At 45.2% G+C, this 19693-nt stretch overlaps 1 protein-coding gene across 2 annotated transcripts in view; it reads left to right on the top strand.

Moving 5' to 3' along the window:
• The window catches only part of SLC24A4 (solute carrier family 24 member 4), a 194720-nt gene that overhangs the window by 166594 nt on the left and 8433 nt on the right, over window positions 1-19693 (top strand). For both annotated transcript variants that reach the window (XM_070775573.1, XM_070775575.1), the window contains exons 13-16: window positions 9276-9442; window positions 14651-14765; window positions 19041-19153; window positions 19492-19557. In XM_070775573.1, the coding sequence (XP_070631674.1) occupies window positions 9276-9442; window positions 14651-14765; window positions 19041-19153; window positions 19492-19557 (461 nt within the window). The remainder of the gene's footprint in view (window positions 1-9275; window positions 9443-14650; window positions 14766-19040; window positions 19154-19491; window positions 19558-19693) is intronic.

Genomic DNA, 19693 nt, shown 5'->3' on the forward strand with positions numbered 1-19693 from the left:
CAGTTCTAGTTATAACTCCTAGTTACATATGCAAGAGAAATGAAAACATATGTCCACAGAAAAACTTGTACATACATATTCATAAGAGCATTATTCATAGTAGCTTAAAAGTAGAAATAATCCAAATATCCAAGTGATTAACAGGTTAAACAAAATATAATATATTCATATAATGGAATATTATTTGGCCATAAAAGGGAATGAGACACTGTTCATGCTACAACATGGATGAACTTTGAAAACATTCTGCTAAGTGAGAGAAGCTGGGCATGAAAGGCCACATACTATGATTCCAGGTATATAGGATGTCCAGAATAGGCAAATCTACAGAGAGAGGGTAGATCACTCATAGAGCTTGAGAGGAAGAGAAATGGGGAATATTGGTAATAGGGAGGGGTTTTTTTTTCAGGATCCTGAAAATCTTCTAAAATTATATAGCCTGAAGGAAATGGCAACCCACTCCAGTATTCTTGCCTGGAAAATCTCATGGATGGAGGAGCCTAGTAGGCTACAAACAGTCCATGGGGTCGCAAAGAGTCGGACACGACTGAGCGACTTCACTTTCACTTTCTAATATACTAAAACCACCTAATCATACACTTTAATAGTGGTGAATTTTATATCTTTATTATCTCAGTTTTTAAATCGAGTCAATCTAGAATGGTGTTTCTCAAGCTGGATAAGCAGCATAAGTAGCACCAGGGAACTTGTTACAAATGCAAATTCGTGAACCACCTCGCCCGCCAACTCCAAAGCTGCCCAATCATTAGCTCCAGGGGATTCTGATTTATACTGCAGTTTGAGAACCACTGGTCTTAGACCTATGCTTTCGTGTAAAGACTCCTGGTTTACCGCCCATGAATACTTCATCCAGTAGCACACACCCCCTCATACCACAAGTTAACCACTCTAGGTAGTTAATTGTCCACATTATTTTGTTTGAAGTTTTTCATTAGCAACTGCATCTGTTCTTAATTTTTTGCACCAGTATGATTAGCCATCTGTTTTGTTAGAGTTCATTTGTAAAGATTTTTTTTCACATAATTGTGATTTCCTGCTTCAAAAAAGAAATCTAAGAGGGAAAGAAACACCAGCAGCTCTTCTTTCTCTTGCTTATGTTTGCACATCAGAGTACACAGTGAGCGTCTCTCAGATACCCTCGACATTGCACTTGAAGGATGGCAGCTGGTGGTGGTAGGGAGGGGCTCATTGTCAGAGGAGTGTCCCTCAGGATAAACACTGTCACCCTGTAGACCCCCAAACTCTTATCACTTTGCCCCATAAATTAGTCTAGGCTTGATGTTACAGAAATCCAACTCAGGTTGGTTTAAGCCAAAGGACCCACAGTGGCCGATTCACCGGGAGAATCTACCTTCAGGCAAAGCTTGACACTGGGCTCAAGTGGCTGCAAGACCCTGTCCATCTCTCAGCAAGGCTTTCCCCTGCACCAGCTTCATCCTCAGGTAGCTGGCCAAGATGACCACCAGCCGTCTAGGCTTATATCCCACTGGGTTAACCCAGCGTACATACAAGTGGTGCCTCTGGCTGACTGAGGATTGCATTGGGCTGCATGTAGCAGAAAATTTAAGTGACAAAGACTTCACCTCAAGGGGTTTATTTTCAATCACATAGTAAGTCCTGCGATTAGGGAGTCTTGTACTCTGTTATACCATTGGTGTTCCATTTCCGTTCCTCCCTCCTTAGCAGGTGACTTTTGTCTTCAAGTTTGCCAAGTGGCTCCTGTGGCTTGTATGTTCATGTTCCAGGCAGGAACAAGGAGGAAGGACAAAGGACAAGAGGTGTGTCCATAAACCGTCTCTTCTTATCAGGAAGATAGTCACATTTCTGGAAACCCCACCACATAGACATCTACTTACATCTCATAGTCCAGAACTGTTCCGTGGCCACTCCTTCCTGCCAGGAAGCCTAGGAAATTAAGGGTTTTAGCTGTGAACCTACTGTCCAAAGCAAAATAAGGTTCTGTTAACAAGGAGGAAGGGATAATGGATATTATAGACAGTGATTCTCAGCAAAATCCACACACAGGTCTCTAAAGGGGTTATCCACTCAAGCCCAAACCTGTGTAAGCCACTCAGCGGCAAGGGTTGTTGACTTGTGCCCTGGTAGATTCTCAGAACCCAGAATAGTGCCAGCACAGAGAATGAACACACTAAGTGTTTATGGAATGCACGGTTAGCCAAGCTTGACTCGCACACCCCACCCATAGAGCTAGGAAGTAGAGTCGGCCCTCCAAACCATGTGAATGATGTGGCGTGAAGGGCCAGTTCCCTAAAAAAAAAATTAGCTTGCTGTTACCAGTAAGGGGGAATGGATGCTGGGCAGGCAAGTACAATAAATGCCCAGCACAACCTAGCATTGCTCCGGCTAGCCAGTTCTTAGAGATAGCAAACTACCCATCCAGAACTACACTTTTCATTTGCAGACTAACCAAGCCTGAGCCCAGTATTCTGAATCACCGGCCTCCATCTGGCTCTCACACGCCAGGAGGCTCTGTTCCCTGGTGCTGATCAACCAGGGTCCCATCTGGCTCTCTCACTGCAGGAGGCTCTATTCCCTTACCCTAATCACCCATGGTCAAGTACCAGATAACTGGAGACAGCCCTGTCCCCCAAGAACCTCCTGAGATTGTTCAAGCGAGCCAATCCTAAGCCTGCTCACCCTGCCTTGCATTCGCTCCTGGAAACCACAGCAATCATTTCTGTGTTTGGTGTCTTACAGTGCCTGATTAAACAATGTAGACGCTGAAGGCCAGAGGAAGATGGGGGTGGGGGTGGAGGGAAGGGGCACAGCATGATCACTGTGAATGTTTTCCACACTTGGACCATGACCCACAGTAATAATTATCTTGCGCACACACTCACGCACACACACACACACACATATGCATGGATATCTATAAAAAGGAACAGAAGTCTTCAGAGTAATATTTAACTCACTATATACCGTAGCTATAATACTTTTTTCTTTTTAGGGGAATACTAGATGCCACCCACTTAATTGATTTCACAATCCCATCCACTAATGGGCCTCATCCAACAGTTGAAAAAAAGCCGTAGAACAGGTCAAATGGGGCATTTTCTCTTAGTAAACAATTGTGGGCCTTGAGGCCTGCTAGCTGAGTGGGGCCAGATCAGATGTCCAAACCAGATGTGAAATCCGTACTAGGCAAACTGACATCAGATGCAATTCGGTGCCTGTGAAAATAAGACATTATCCTTCTGCTGTGGCATGTATATGTACCTGCAAAGACACTCGTAAGCCTGCCTGGAAGTGGCCAGGTTTACGATTCCCCAAAGTAAATCCTTCCCTTACATGCAGGGTTTTAGGTCATTTATGGGGATGCCCTCCTTCTCTGGCAGCCTGGATGAGTTGGGATGTGGGTTGAAATTTTGGACAAACTAATTAGGAAAGCTTTCTTCTGTTTGTGCAAGGATTACAAAATACAGAAAGGTGTATGTAGAGGAAGATCTGGGAAGATAGATGTTTTTCTAGGTGTAGCATCTAGAATGAATTTGCTGATTTCTAGCTAACCGTATTTTCTTGATTCATAAACAGACTGGATGTTTTTTCTTAGCAAATACGATTTTAGTGACTTAGGAAGATTCAAGCACAGGTGTTCAGAGCTAAAACTGCTATTGCCAGCCTACTTTGCAATTTCTTTTTTATTGAGCTATAATTTATCAACCGTAAAATTCATACTTACAAAGTATACAAGTCAATGTTTTTTTAGTATGTTCACAAAGTTGTGTAACATCACCACCATATAATTTTTTGATTGTTTATTTATTTTTGGCTATACTGGGTCTTCCCTGCTGCACGGGCCCTGCACTGGCAGACAGATTCCTATCCACTGTACCACCAAGGAAGTCCTAGCTTCTTTCATTTCATACAGTGTCTTATAGGTTCATCCATGCAATGTAGTTTCAATGCTTCATTCCTTCTTATGCATGAAAAACATTCCATTGATTTTGTTTATAAAAACATTCCATTGATTTTGTTTATTTTGTTATTTTATTATTTGTTATTTTATTTAAAAAAATGCTACATTTTGTTTATCCATTTGTAACCTCATGGTTATTTGGGTTGTTTCCTCTTTGGGGCTGTTATGAAAAAATGCTGCTATATATATTTGAGTACAGATTTTTGTGGGACGTATTGAGGAACTGCCTACTGTTCCTGCCTCAAACTTCCAAAATAGTGTTGAATAGAAGTTCTAAGAGCAGACATCCTCATCTTGTTGAAGGTTTTCAGCCTTTCACCATTAAATGTGATGTGAAGTGTCGGGTGTTTGTGGGTGCCCTTTATCAAGCTAAGGAAATTCTTTTCTATTCCTAGTTTGCTAAGTGTTTTATCATAAAAGAGTGTTGGATTTTGTATCAATTGAGAGGATTGTGCTTTTTCGTTCATTATTCTGTTAATGTGGTTTATGATTGAATTTCATATGTCAAACCAACCTTACCTTCCTGGGATAAATTCTACTTGGTACTGGTGTATAATTCTTTTTATGTGTTGCTGGATTCAGTTTGCCAGAATGTTAAGAATTTTTGCATCTATATTCATAAGGGATATTGGTATGTAGTTTTGTTTTCTCTTAATGTCTGGCTTTGGTATCAGGGTACTACTGGCTTCATAGAGCAAATTGGGAAGTGTTCTCTCCTTCTTGATCTTTTGGAAAACTTTGCAAAGGATTCATGCTAATTCTTCTTTAAACACTTGGTGGAAATACCCATGAAACCATCTGGTCCTGGCTTTACCTTAAGGGAAGTTTTCTGATTACTATTTCAGTTTCTTGCTATGTGTCTCTTGAGGTTTTCTCTTTCTTTTTGAGTCAGTTTGTTTCTGTCTTTGTGGAATGTTTTTTCTGTTTCACCGAGGTTACCTAGTTTTTTGGCACACAGTTATTCATAGTGTTCCTTAATAATTCTTTTTATTTCTGTAAGATTCATGGTGGAATCCTTCTTTAATTCCTGATTTTAGTCATTTGAGTCTTCTCTCTTTTTTTCTTGGTCACTCTATCTAAAGATTTGTCAATTTTGTTATCTTTTTAAGAACCAATTTTTCATTTAATTGGTTCTGGGATTTTTTTCCTATTTCACATACTTCTGCTTCAATCTTGATTATTTCCTTTCTTCTTTTTTTGGACTTAATTGCCTGTTTTTTGTTTCTTAAGTTGTAAAGTTAGGTCACTGATTTGTGTCCTTTCCTCCTTTTTAATATAGGAATTTATAGCTATAAATCTCTAAGCACTGATTTCACTGCATTCCATATGTTTTGGTATGTTCTCTTTTCATTTCCATTCATCTCAAAGTATTTTCTAATTTCCCTTATTATTTCTTCTTTGAACCATTGGTCGTTTAGGAGTGTGTTATTTAATATTTACGTATCTGTAAATGTTCCAGTTTTCCTTCTGTTATTAATTTCTAATTTCTTTCCAATGTGGAAAGGTTGTAGAATAAACTTTACATGATTTAAATCCTTCTAAGCCTTTGACTGTGTGGATCACAATAAACTGTGGAAAATTCTGAAAGAGATGGGAATACCAACCACCTGACCTGCCTCTTGAGAAATCTGTATGCAGGTCAGGAAGCAACAGTTAGAACTGGACATGGAACAACAGACTGGTTCCAAATAGAAAAAGGAGTATGCCAAGGCTGTATATTGTCACCCTGCTTATTTAACTTCTATGCAGAGTACATCATGAGAAACGCTGGGCTGGAAGAAGCACAAGCTGGAATCAAGATTGCTGGGAGAAATATCAATCACCTCAGATATGCAGATGACACCACCCTTATGGCAGAAAGTGAAGAGGAACTAAAAAGCCTCTTGATGAAAGTGAAGGTAGAGAGTGAAAAAGTTGGCTTAAAGCTCAACATTCAGAAAACAAAGATCATGGCAACTGGTCCCATCACTTCATGGCAAATAGATGGGGAAACAGTGGAAACAGTGTCAGACTTTACTTTTTTTTGGCTCCAAAATCACTGCAGATAGTGATTGCAGCCATGAAATTAAAAGAGGCTTCCTTCTTGGAAGGACAGTTATGACCAACCTAGATAGCATATTCAAAAGCAGAGACATTACTTTGTCAACAAAGGTCCATCTAGTCAAGGCTATGGTTTTTCCAGTGGTCATGTATGGATGTGAGAGTTGGACTGTGAAGAAAGCTGAGCGCCGAAGAATTGATGCTTTTGAACTGTGGTATTGGAGAAGATGCTTGAGAGTCCCTTGGACTGCAAGGAGATCCAACCAGTCCATCCTAAAGGAGATGAGTCCTGGGTGTTCATTGAAAGGACTGATGCTTAAGCTGAAACTCCAGTACTTTGGCCACCTCATGCAAAGAGTTGACTCATTGGAAAAGACCCTGATGCTGGGAGGGACTGGGGGCAGAAGGAGAAGGGGACGACAGAGGATGAGTTGGCTGGATGGCATCTCCAACTAGATGGACATGAGTTTGGGTAAACTCTGGGAGTTGGTGATGGACAGGGAGGCCTGGCGTGCTGCGTCACAAAGAGTCGGACATGACTGAGTGACTGAACTGAACTTAAAGGTATTGATGCCTGTTTTATGACCTAACATATGGTCTACCCTACAGAATGTTCCATGTGAACTTGAGAAGGTGTCTTCTTCTTGAATGTTTTTCATCAGATATGCAAAGTTTTTGAGCATGAGTTCTTCAAGTATTCTTCCTACCCCCTTTTCTCTCTCCTCTTTTTTTTTATATTCTCATATGCACACATTGGCATGTTTGATGCTGTGCCACAGGTCTCTGAGACACAGTTCATTTTTCTTTACTCTGTTTTTGTTCCTGAGACTAGATCTCAGTTCACCTGTCTCTGAGGTCATTGATATTTTTCTTCTTCCTGCACAGATTTGCTGTTGAGCCCCTCTGGTGAAATTTTCATTTAAGTTATTGTACCTCTCAACCCCTCTCAACTTTCTGTTGGTTCTTTTTATAGTTTTTACTTCTCTGATGATATTCTCTGATGAGAAATCATTCCTGTACTTCTCATTTATTTTTAAGACATATTTAAAACTTCTTTGTGCACAGTTTAAATCAGCTATGTTTAAATACAGCTGATTTAAAGCCTTTGTCTAGTAAATCCAATGTCAGAGATACTTTCTATTAGCTGCTGTTTTCATGTGTACGGGCTGTATTATCTTGTTTCTTTGCATGTCTCATAATTTGTTGTTGATAAAAATGCACATTTAAAATAATGTAACGTGAAGTAATAATAAGAAATCAGGTTCCTTCCCATTCCCATGGCTGTTTGTTGTTGCTTTACTATTGTTGTTGTTGTTGTTTGTTTGGTGACTTTTCTAATTCTGTAAAATCTATATTGTTTGTTGTATGACCCCTGAAATATCTGCTAATGATTACAGAGATTTCTTTAGATGCCTGGCTCAAAACAAGTCTCCTTCTCTTTGCTGGGTTCTGTGTGTGTTTGGGGGCACGCCTTTAACACTCAGGCAGTTTACAACTCCACCTTAGCCTTTACTTCTTGTTTTCTCAGAGTCTCAATGTTAGGCAGAAGTGAAAGATTAAGGTGTTCTCAAGTCTTTCCTGCATGCTCAGCTGCCCAGTCCTGTCTAACTCTTTACGACTACATGGACTGGGGCCTACCAGACTCCTCTGACCATGGGATTATCCTGGCAAGAATACTGGAGTGGATTTCCTCCTCCAAAGGATCTTCCCGACTCAGAATCAAATCCGCGTCTCCTGCGGCTCCTACATGGGCAGGCAGAGTCTTTACCACTGAGCCATCTGGGAAGCCAAGTCTTTCCTAAGAATGCAGATAACCCTGGGAACAGCCCTACGCCTGTTATGAACTTTCGTATTCCTAGAACTACCTGGGAGCTTTTCCAAGTCCTCTAGGGATATCTCATTCCCAGCTTTTCCTTTTAAGCTTTTTCATTAACCTATTGTTTGTCCAGCTGTTTTCCGCCACTGCAGGCAGCACAGTTTTCAACAATTGTCTCTGATTGTTTTCAACAAATGCCCTCAAGGAAAAGGCTATTCATACTGGGTGAGCTCTGATTCAGGTAAAATAAAGACACCTTGAAAGCAGGGTCTTCCAGGAAGCCAGCAGACAGGTCAGATAATGCTAGTCCTCTGGGAACAGACTTGGAAGGAACTCTAATCCTGTCCTTCCCCCTCTGGTGGATGCCAGGCTCCTGGTTTTTCAAGACTGCTCCAAAGCTGATGAAAGAAAATGAAAACAAGGCAAGTTAAAACTCTATGAAGTTCACTGTTCTTAATTTTACCCAGATTATTTTCTTAAATAAACACTCCCTGGATGGCTACAAGGCTTTGGTTAATTTCCAGAGTTCTAAAACAAGTTGACTCAGACCATTTTTGCTAATGTTTGCATTGCTTTTATGGAGGAGAGAATTTTCAGAGGTCCTTCCTCCACCAAATCTTTGGCATTACCCACAAGCCTGCTTTGAGCGTGCATGTGCTCAAAATACCCAGTGGCTTATTAAGGATAAGCCACCTATTAAGGATAATTACACTATGCTTGTACTCAGTGGCCACTTCTCCTCAGTTAAATTGTTTGTGGATTCCCTTGGTAGGGGTCAGTGAGGTCATACCTGTCAGCAGAACACCATTTTTTAGTCTTGCATCTGCCACTGGTGGAGTTTATGACCTTGGAGCAAATGAGCTGAGATTTCTAGAGCACCTTCTTTGCCAAGTTCTTTGTGCTGGCTGTTTTATATACATTGTATCATGTCATTTTTGCAACAACCAAGAAAGAGGTATTGTTTCCTTTTAACAGATGAAGAAAACTACTAAAATGCAAAATGCTTAGCATTATGCCTGCTTCACGTAGCAAATATTCCCTGCATCAACTATTGGGTTGTCACTTACATCTGTTATTATCAGAGGAGGAAGTGGAGTTGAGGGGATTGCTCAAGGTCATTTGAATTCCAATGCACGTTTGACTCCAAAGCCTATTCATACTCAACATCCCATTCCAGCTGTCCTGTACAAATTTTTCCAGCTCTGGGTCTCATTTTCCTCACCCTGTCAAATGAAGGATTTGGACTGACAGTGGTTATTCAGTCAACAAGCACTCAACCGTTTTGCTGCGATCACTTCCAGGTTGACAATCCGGAGGCGTGGCGTTCTGTGGAGTCCGTTGCTGGGAGTCATATTCGTAGCATTTTCTTGTTTGGCATGGAAAGTAAACCTGCAGGTAGACTGATGGTGTGTAACCTAGTGTTTCTCCCCCTTCTGGCTCCACCCCACCCCTCTGCAGAGGCAAGAGGGGACAAAGTCAAGTGGGTGTTCACCTGGCCGCTCATCTTCCTCCTGTGCATCACCATCCCCAACTGCAGCAAGCCCCGCTGGGAGAAGTTCTTCATGCTCACCTTCGTCATCGCCACGCTGTGGATCGCTGTCTTCTCCTACCTGATGGTGTGGCTGGTGAGTGGCGGGAGAGGGGGTGGACCGTGCGGACAGCCCCTGCCCGGCACCTGCCGGAGGTGGGAAAGCTAGGATCAAGAGTGACTGCAGGCACTGCTGGATCACCTTCAGCAACTCCCCTACCTTGAAAGACCTTGGCTTATTTCTCAGCAGGAAGGGGTTTCAGCAGAGTCATTTGAAGCTGTGCTGTGTATCGGGGATGCCCAGGTAGACACAGCATGGTCCACAGTGTCCATGGGAGGGAAGGTTACCTTCACATGGACAGCCTGGGACATGCCACCCTGGTGTGATGGGAAGAGGAATGTGGCAGGGATGGCAGACACTCTCTAGAAAGAGCTCTGGAGGGCTAATCACTAGGCCCCCTTCCTTTTCAGCATCCATAGAGGAATGTGATGGAGACTGGAGTCAGAGGGAGACAAACACCAGGCGGCCCTTTCCATAGCCCCTGCCCAGGGATGTTTGTCCCCCCTTCCTATGTCCAGGCACAGATATAAACTTTAGGTAAACTGTTCTAGTCCTCACAGCAACCCAATGGGGTAAGCAGTTTTATTGTGCCCATTTCACAGATGAGGAACCTGAGGCCTAGAGAGTAAGTCATTTGTCCGGTTAGTTAGGCAGTTAACAACTACTGCACAACTAGTTACACAATTACTGAATTCTAGAGTTGGGATTAGAACCCGGGTATTGATCCCCAGAGTCTAGGATCTCAACCACTCACCTGAATGGCCTCTCAGTTTGCTCTTAGAATCTCCAGGAAGAGAGGCTTTGGCCTAGCCCCTCTGGCCCCACATGACTGCTACCTGGGCAAACCTTTCACTGGCTAGGTGGGGCCAAACAGGAGCCCCCTTCTTCTCACTCTGTATATCATCTTGTGGGGTTCCCCCTCTTCCTTTCACCCACCTGGGGAGCCCGTGAACAGCAAGAGAAGCGGGTACAGAACCTCTGCATTTCTATTGTGAAGTTCACCTGCAAGCCACTCACACCTCAGTAGTATCCATGCAGCCACTTCACTCTCCTCCTAACACCTGGTGCCACCTAACACACAGGGCACAGGTGTGTGTTAGCTTCAGAGGCACACGGGCAACAGGCTCTTAACCCAAGAGGAACAGTTTGGCGGGAGAAGAAGAGCTGTGGGGTCACATGGGACTGGCTGTGAATCCTGGTTCTCCCCACTGGAGCCATGAAACCTGGACAGGGGACTCAGCTTCCATGAGCCACAGTTGTCCCCTCTGCGAAATGGACATGATCGCCACTGTCTGCAGGTTATTGGGAGATGAAAGGGTTCTGTTCAGGCATCAGGTGTGAGCTAGCGACATAGCAAATTGATCATAACAGTAAAGATCAGCTATGTTCACCATGACGTGCAGCCGACACTGCTTCCAAGCTTGTTCAGATAGAGGTTTAAATCCCCATAGATGCCAAGGTGTGTGTGTGTGTTTTCTTATGTAGAAAAGAAGTTGCAAATAGCTACTAACAGACTCCCCCCACCACCGAAAAGGATGACAGTCAAAGATGTTGTTGTTGTTCAGTCACTGAGCTGTGTCCAACTCTTTCTGACCCCCATGGACTTTAGCACTCCAGACTTCCCTGTCCTTCACTATCTCCCAGAGTTTGCTCAAATTCATATCCATTGTGTTGGTGGTGCTATCTAACCATCTCATCCTCTGCTGCCCTCCTCTCCTTTTGCCTTCAGTCTTTCCCAGCATCAGGGTCTTTTCCAATGAGTCAGCTCTTGGCATCGAGTGGCCAAAGTATTGGAGCTTCAGCATCAGCACTTCCAATGAATATTCAGCCTTGATGTCCTTTAGGACTGATTGGTTTGATCTCCATCCAGTCCAAGAGACTCTCAAGAGTCTTCTCCAACACCACAATTGGAAAGCATCAATTCTTCAGCACCCAGCCTGCTTTAGGGCCCAACTCTCACATCCTTACATGACTACTGAGTAGGGTTAAAGGCCAGCCCATGCTTACATTTGATAAAAGGATCCAGCAATTTCTTTTACTAAAGTGCATTCCACAAACAATATTGCAAGTGAAAAAAGTATTTCATGACATTTGAGTGGGTGTGAGAATTAGGGAAGATCAAATTAATGAATGTGTGAAATTTTTTCTTCTTTTTAATTAATGAAAACAACAGTATTGTGAAATCAGTTCTACTAATTAGCTGTGAGGTAGGACATTGAATAACATTCCCATCCCCCTCGCCTTGTCTTACAAACCCCATTCCTGCTTCTTAAAAGAGTCTTGGCAGTGGCTTGGCCAGAGTCATAGGAACCACCTTGCTGCGGCACTCTTACCTGTGATTTGGAACTTCAGCTGGCCTCAGTTTCGGGTAATTGAGTGGTTTCCACAGTAGAAAGTGGTAAAGACAACAGTGCCATGTTAGCCTGATTTCTGTGAAAGCAAGATACGCCCGGGGCCAGGCGCTTACTTTCCTCATGGGGGCGCCAGGGAGCACTGAAGTCTCACCTGCCCATCTTTTACACCCACCATCCTTCACATCTCTCACCCCTAAGGCTTTGGGGAAAACGATTCTTGATTGTCAGTATCCAAAGGGAGGGAATCTCAAAAATAAGCCATCTGATGCAGTACCTTTGCCCAACTGGGGAGACTGAGGACCAAAGAGGAGGTGTGACTTCAACAAAGTCAGGTGGATCATCAGCCCAGCTCTGGACTTGGCTCTGCTTCCCTTTCTGAAACCTCAGCATCAGGAGTTCAGAGGGCCCCAGGCTGGAGTCCAAGGATAAGCCATACTCAGGTAGCATCTCTGGTCCTGAATGCTTGGAGTGTGTTCAAGTGTTAGTCACTCAGTCATGACCAGCTCTTTGTGACCCCATGGACTATAGCCTGCCAGGCTCCTCTGCCCATGAAATTCTCCAAGCAAGAATACTGGAGTGGGTTGCCATTGTGTGCACACACATAGAGCCTTCCTTCTGTCCTTCCACCCTCCAGCTTCTTAGCCAGGTAGTCCAGTGATATAAGGAAAGGAAAACAAAGGAAGCATCTTCATTATTGCCAGAATAACCCAGGCTCCTATACTTATGACATCTGGTATCACCCATTAAGAACATGTCAGCCACAGCCAGTGCTTGTGGAGACCTCCCTCTTGGTCAGTGTGGGTTAAGCACTGATACATCAGCTCTGTGGCTTTGTGTCCTCAGTCTTCTCCTTGCACAGCCCAGAGCAGGCCAGTCAGCACACACACCGCCCAGTTCCTGGCGATGCTGAACTGAGCACTGTCTTTGGGGGGTCGAGCATCTCCAAACCCATCTGCAAGCTTTGTCCTAAGAAGGATATTGTTTTAGTCCACAAGCTCTGGCTTCATTCCAGGGCTAAGCTCTGCCCTTGGAAAGCACACTTCATCTGGGCTAATCATTCACATTTTCTGTGCCCCCATAGATTGCAAGATGAGTAATTGAAAGTGAAGGGAAACACACATCTATGGATGTCTCATGCAGCCCATGCACTGTCACCTCATCTTTTCTCTTAATCCTCATTTAAAAGCCCATTTCACAGATGAGGGAACTGAGGCTCAGAGAAGTAAACTAGCTTACCCAACATTTGCTGGGACTGGAGCCATCAGCTGACATGTGAACAACCCTGAAAGATCCTGCTGTTCACATTTTCTAGATGGGGAGGTGAGCCATCTAAGGGGTGTTTTGAGTGAGGTTGTCCAAGTGCTTCTAGGGCTTTCCATTCAGCTGCTGCTCACCATTTCCTGAGTGTCAGGCATTTATTAGAGGAGTTATGTGACCATGCTTCAAGATCATTAAAAGCCTGTATACCCTTCAATCCAGTGATTCTATTTCTTGGAACTTTTCCTAAGGATATAATAGTAAGATGAGAACCCAGAGATGTTCACACAAGACAACATGATGCTTCAGAGGGAGGATATATATGTACTTATGTATGTATGTGTGTGTGTATATATATATAAAACACAAACATACATACACTCACAGCTGATCTGCATTGTTGAATGACAAAAACCAACACAACTTTGTAAAGCAGTTATCATCCAATTAAAAAAGCATGATGGCAAGGTTGGAGTGCAGGCTTTAGAGTCAGAAAGAGTTGGCTTGGAATCCCTGCTCTGCTGCTCAGCGACCTGACGCCCACCTGCATTGTAACTTCTCCCCCTCTGACCATCGTTTCCTTGGGCAAAATAATGGTGCCTCCCTCAGTAATGGGTGGTGCCTAGAGCAGATGAGATTGTGAAAGTGAAACACATGGAAAGGACCTGGTACATAGGAGGTGCTCAGTAAATGTTACACACGGTGATATTTTAAGAACTAAAACAAGCCATTTCCTATCCACCGGTGATGGATGGACAGGAACTTTTACAGCTATTCAGTGGAATCCACGCACCAGTGTAAAATAAGACTGTAGATGATTATTTATGATGGCAAGATACTCACATTGTATCATTGCGTGAAACATATAGTCACAAAATATGTGTTGACAGTATAATCTGATTTCATTTTTTTCTAATACAAACACCAAAAAGAAGGTCAAGGATATATTCTAAAGCCCAGGGATCAAACCCAGGTCTCTCACATTGTAGGCAGATTCTTTACCAGCTGAGCCACAAGGGAAGCCCCAAAATACTGGAGTGGGTAGCCTATCCCTTCTCCAGGGGATCTTCCCGACCCAGGAATTGAACCAGGGTCTCCTACATTGCAGGAGGATTCTTTACCAACTGAGCTGTCAGGGAAGCCCATATTCTAAAGCAGGGGTTTTCAAACGTGGTTCCCAGGTCAGTAGCCTCAGGGTCTCAACCAAATAGGAACTTGTTAGGAATGCAGATTCCTGGGCTTTACCCCAGATCTCCTGAATCAGAAACTCTGGGGGTGGGTCCTGGCGGGTCTTATTTTAATAGCTCACTACAGGATTTCCTACATTTTCAAGTCTAAGACTCACTGGCTCATAAAAAGTGTTAATAGTGGTTGTCTGAAGGTCTTGAGAAATGGTAGGTGATTTTTACTAATACTTTCATTTGACTTTTTTTCTTTTTAAAACAGTAAACCCAGATTACTCATGTAATCTGGAAAAAAGAATACTCAAAAGACAGTTTTAAAAAAAGAAACCATATTCCAGATTTTTCTGTTGGATGCAGGAGTACTATGTTTAAAGTTAAAAACTCTGAGTTGTAAGCAGGGTTTTCAGGGGTGCTCCTCTGTGAGTTGATGTTTCCCCCCTCTTCTGCAGGTGACTATTATTGGATACACCCTTGGGATCCCCGATGTCATCATGGGCATTACTTTCCTTGCAGCAGGCACGAGCGTCCCCGACTGCATGGCCAGCTTGATTGTGGCGAGACAAGGTACGAATAGTGTCTTGGGCCCCCAGCCGTCGGCATTGCCAAGTGGGCCCATCCCCCTGCCTGCGTTACGGTTCATAGCTCTCAGGACTGGTAGTCACCAAGTCCCACCGTGGAGGAAACAGTGATGACTGGAAAGCATGGTATACATTCCATCCATGGAGAGAATCACTACCAAGATCACCTCCTCTAGGCCTCTAGAAGCATCTGTGTGGATGGGAGCTCCCTGGTGCCCTAGTGGTTAAAATTCCAGGCTTTCACTGCAGGAACTGAGATCCCACTAGCTGTGTTGCCAAAAAAAAATGAAGTTGTTCTGACATCACCAATGTGAGTGAGATTGAACAGAGTGGGAGCCCAGAATTTTTATAGCAAATGCACTAATGTTCTGATCCCAGGCAGGCCAAGTGGGGATAGCCTATGTCTCCAACTATTTTCTGATTCCTCTTCAAATTCTAGAACTTATGTAAAGTTATGGTTTGCTTGGTGGATTTTCTTTGGAGCTAAGTGCTTTGGGGGTGAGCAGGCTAAGGAGCAGCGGTATACTCCTCGATGGCAGAACAGAAGGGCTGTGAAGAGCCAGCCTTCCTCTGCTGCTCCTTTGCTACCAGTGAGATAGCATCCATGCCTGAACTTCTACCGACCTTCCTCCGTAGACAGCAGTGTGAAAGTGTGGGAGGCAGGAAGGGCAAATAGTGGAGTGAAATCTCAGAGGAGACAGGAGGGGAGAGAAGTGTCCAAACAGAAAGTGGGTTCAGAAAGGAGGAAAATGTTTTATTTCTTCAAGATGAAAGAAAGCTTGGTTAGTTGGCTGATTGGTCCTGAGAAAAGATGAAATGAGGGGAAGGGAAGGGTGGGAGAATGTTTGGCAGGAGGCTGGAGCCTCGTGGAGAAAGGCGACAGCTGGGGACGGCAGCAGAGGCGGGTGGAATTGAACTGAGTGACCTTTGAGGTGACTGTATTCATTTCCCGGGGCTGTCATAACCAAAGTACCCCAACTGGGGTGACTTAAAACAACAGAAATGGATTCTCTGGTCCTGGAGGCTACAAGTCCAAGGTCAAGGTGTTGGCAGGACTGTACTTATCTGGGGGCTCTGGGAAGGAATCCTTCCCTGTTCTCTGCCAGCTTCAGGGGGTTCCAGGAATCCTTGGCTTGTGGCTACCTCCCTCCAGTGTCTGCCTGTGTTTTCACATGCTGTTCTTCCCTCTGTGTGTGTCTGTGTCCAAAGACATACCAGCCACCGAATTAGGGCCCACCTTAATTCAGTATGATCTCGTTTTAATTGGATCACATCTGCAAAGATTCTATTGTCCAATTAAGTCATGTTCACAGGTTTTGGGTAGACACAAGTGGGGGCTGCTATTCAACCCAGTACAGGGAGGAAAAGGAAAGCCAATAAGCCCTGAGAGCCTGGCTGACATTCAGGGTTGTGAATTTGGGTGGGGTTCCAGCATGAATTTGGAGTTGTACCAGCTCCCAGGACACACAGATGAGTTCATCCAGAGCTGGGGGTGGTTGGGTGGACACAGTGGAAGGTCAAGGGGCCAAGAGAATCTGCCGTTTAAACAACTGGCCTCGGAGTCCAGGCTAGTGGGTCAGGAAAGGGGTCATAATACAAGAAGATTAAGAACTTGGAGGGGAGGGTCCCAGTGTAGTCCAAAGGGGCTCTGTAGGAACAAGAACAGGTGGGGTATCATCTCAGAGTGGCTCCTGTGAAATGTAGAAAGACAGAAATGGAGGAAGGCTGACGTAGGGGTGGGAGTATATAGCTGTCCTAAGGGTGATGCTGATGGGAGTGACAGAGGATCCCGCAGACAACATTAAACATAGATTCTTTATGGCGGAGGATGCAGAAACCTCTGCCCAGGGCCCCCTGCATGAGGCAGAAGCAGTGCAGTGAGCTCTAACATGCAGAGACTGCATCCTGGGCTCCCTAAAGCCTCATAGCCCATAATGTGGTCCAGGCTGGCAGCATCGGCTTGAGAGAAATGCAAAGTCTCAGGCCCCATCCCAGACCCACTGAACCAGAGTCTGCTTTTCAGCAAGACCCCAGCGAGTTGTTTGCTCTTTTTCATCCATTAAAAAATATTTTATTGGAGTATAATCACTTTACAATGTTGTATTAGTTTCTGCTAAACCACAAAATGAGTCAACTGTGTGTATATGTATGTCCCCTCCCTCTTGAACCTCCCTCCCACCCCATCCCACCCATCTAGGTCATCACAGAGCACGGAGCTGAGCTCCCTGGGCTTTGTAGCAGATTCTCACTAGCTATCTATTTTACACATGGTAACAGATACGTGGGCTTCCCAGGTGGCTCAGTGGTAAAGCATCCACCTGCCAATGCAGAAGACACAAGAGACATGGGTTTGATCCCTGGGTCGGGATGATCCCCTGGAGAAGGAAATGGCAACCCACTCCAGTATCCTTGCCTGGGAAATCCCACGGACAGAGGAGTCTGATGGGCTACAGTCCCCGAGGTCACAGAGTCAGACATGGCTGAGTAACTGGGCACACACACAGTATATATATGTCAATCCTAATCCTAAGTATACATCTCGCCAAAGAAGACACACAGATAGCCACAGAGGCACATGTAAAGATGCTCAACATCACTAATTATTAGAGAAATGCAAATCAAAACTGCAATGAGGTATCAACTCACACTGGTCAGAATGGCCATCTTCAAAAAATCAAACAATACATGCCAGAGAGGGTGTGGAGAAAAGGGAACCCCTCTTGGACTATGGTTGGTGGGAATGGAAATTTGAGTCGTGTGCTCTCCAAGTCTGAGAATTGCTGCTGAAAGATTCCTTAGGGGGCTGCACCCACATAGAGCCCAGCATCCAACCTGAGAACACGCTCACTCTTCTTGCCCAGACCCGGGCACCTTGGTTCCTCCTGACCCATCCAGCTAGGGCCTGCCTCCTCACCAGGGACGACTAGCTGGCCCAAAACAGGAGCTGCACGGTCCTGTTTCACAAGATCCCGGGAGACTGGAAGGCGGGTTTCCCAGAGATACTGGCCGCAGTAGGAGTAAGCTGCCAGGATTTTGAAGGCGCTCAGTTAGGTGCCCAGGCAGACAGGGAGGGAGCTGTGAGGCCCTTGGGGAGACACTGTGCTCTGGAGGTCAGTGGATGCCAGCAACAGGGTGGGAGGAGGTAGCCTGGCTAATACCTGGGGGCAGGTGGTCGAAAAGAGGTGAGGCGGTCGTCCAGTTGCTGGTCTGAGTCTCTGCAAGCTGCTCAGTGACCAAGGTGATGTTATGGTTATAGGCACGTGCATTTCAGATTTGTTCTTTCCACGGATGTTTGTGGCCAGATTATGACAGTCGTGTTGAATTTGGGCTAGGGAGCCAGGTTAGAACAGATTTCAGCCAGCATTAAAAATTTGTTTTCTAACTTTTGGTACCTCTCAGTTATTGAGTTCCTAAGATTGTTTGGCTGGTAGGAGACAGGACAGTGGGGCAGGAGGGGGAAGGTAATGACATGGCCCCTCGCCTCTAAGATGCTTCTAGTCTGGCTGGGGGCAAAGAGTCCACTCTTGGGAGACCAACCAGGCCTAAGACCTGCTGCTCTGTCATCCGGGTCAAGTACATGGTGCCATCGCCTGGGTCACAAGTATGCATCAAGGACAAGGCACCCTCCCTCCCAGAGAAGGTGGGCATCCCAAATAAGGAGAGGCACATAGTGGGTCATCCCAGAACACAGGCTGACACCCCTGGCAGGAGAAATAATGAAGGGCTCTGGGTTAGTTTCCTAGGGCAGCCATAATTACCACAAACTGGGAGACAGGAAAACAGAAACCGACTGTCCCACAGTCCTGGAGGCTAGAGGTCAAGCTGTTGGAAAAATATGGTTCTTTCTGTCTGCTCCAGGCCTCTCTCCTTGGCTTGTAGGAGGCAGTCTTCATGTTCGGCTGGAGTTCTCCCTGTGTGCAGGGCTGTGCACAAATTTCCGCTTTTCATGAAAACACCAATCATACTGAATTAGGATTCACCCTCATGTTAACCTCATTACCCCTATCCGATTCTTTGTGACCCCATGGACTGTAGCCCTCCAGTCTCCTCTGTCCTAGAATTCTCCAGGCAAGAATACTAGAGTGGACAGCCATTCCTTTTCCAAGGGATTTTCCCAACCCAGGAATCGAACCCAGGTCTCCTGCATTACAGGCAGATTCTTTACCATCTGAGCCACCAGGGAAGCCCTGTAGAGACCCTGTCTCTGAATAAATTCTGAGGTATTGGGGGTTAGGAATAACCTGTCGGTTGTTCCCCGCAGGCCTTGGTGACATGGCGGTCTCTAACACCATAGGAAGCAACGTGTTTGACATCCTCGTGGGACTCGGCATACCGTGGGGGCTGCAGACCATGGTTGTTAATTATGGGTCCACGGTAAGTTCGTCTCACTTCCTTAGTGAGATGATGCTGGACACTTGTGCTTCACAGGGAGCGAGCATGGTGTTGGCCCTGCAGCTAGGAGCTCCAGGGGGGGCGCTGCCCCATCTCCTCTGCAGGCTGGCAGCCGCTTTGTGCAAAGGAGTCCAGAGCAGCCTGGGGGTGCCTGCAAGAGGCCGCCCGTGTTTGCCTGGAACTCACAGGTGCTTCAGCTGTGAACACCCACCTGTTGCTTCCAGAGGAGGGAAAGGATAAGCCCAAGTGCAGTGGGCTCCCAGAACAGATGGGCCTCTGAGCAGCCCAGAGGTTCAGGGCGTGTGTGTTTATTTCTCCAGGTGAAGATCAACAGTCGGGGTCTGGTCTACTCCGTGGCATTGCTGCTGGGCTCCGTCGCTCTCACCGTGAGTTTTTACAATTCTAGAATGGTAGTTTGACACACACGTGGTTTCCTTCAATTCTGCACAGTCTCTGAATTCTTCCCCTTGGCCGTGAGGGATAAAGCTGAAAAAACATATAAATTCACAGATACCCCCAGAC

The sequence above is a fragment of the Bos indicus genome, chromosome 21, assembly GCF_029378745.1.
Source record: "Bos indicus isolate NIAB-ARS_2022 breed Sahiwal x Tharparkar chromosome 21, NIAB-ARS_B.indTharparkar_mat_pri_1.0, whole genome shotgun sequence".
In the NCBI taxonomy this organism is placed as follows: Eukaryota; Metazoa; Chordata; class Mammalia; order Artiodactyla; family Bovidae; genus Bos; species Bos indicus.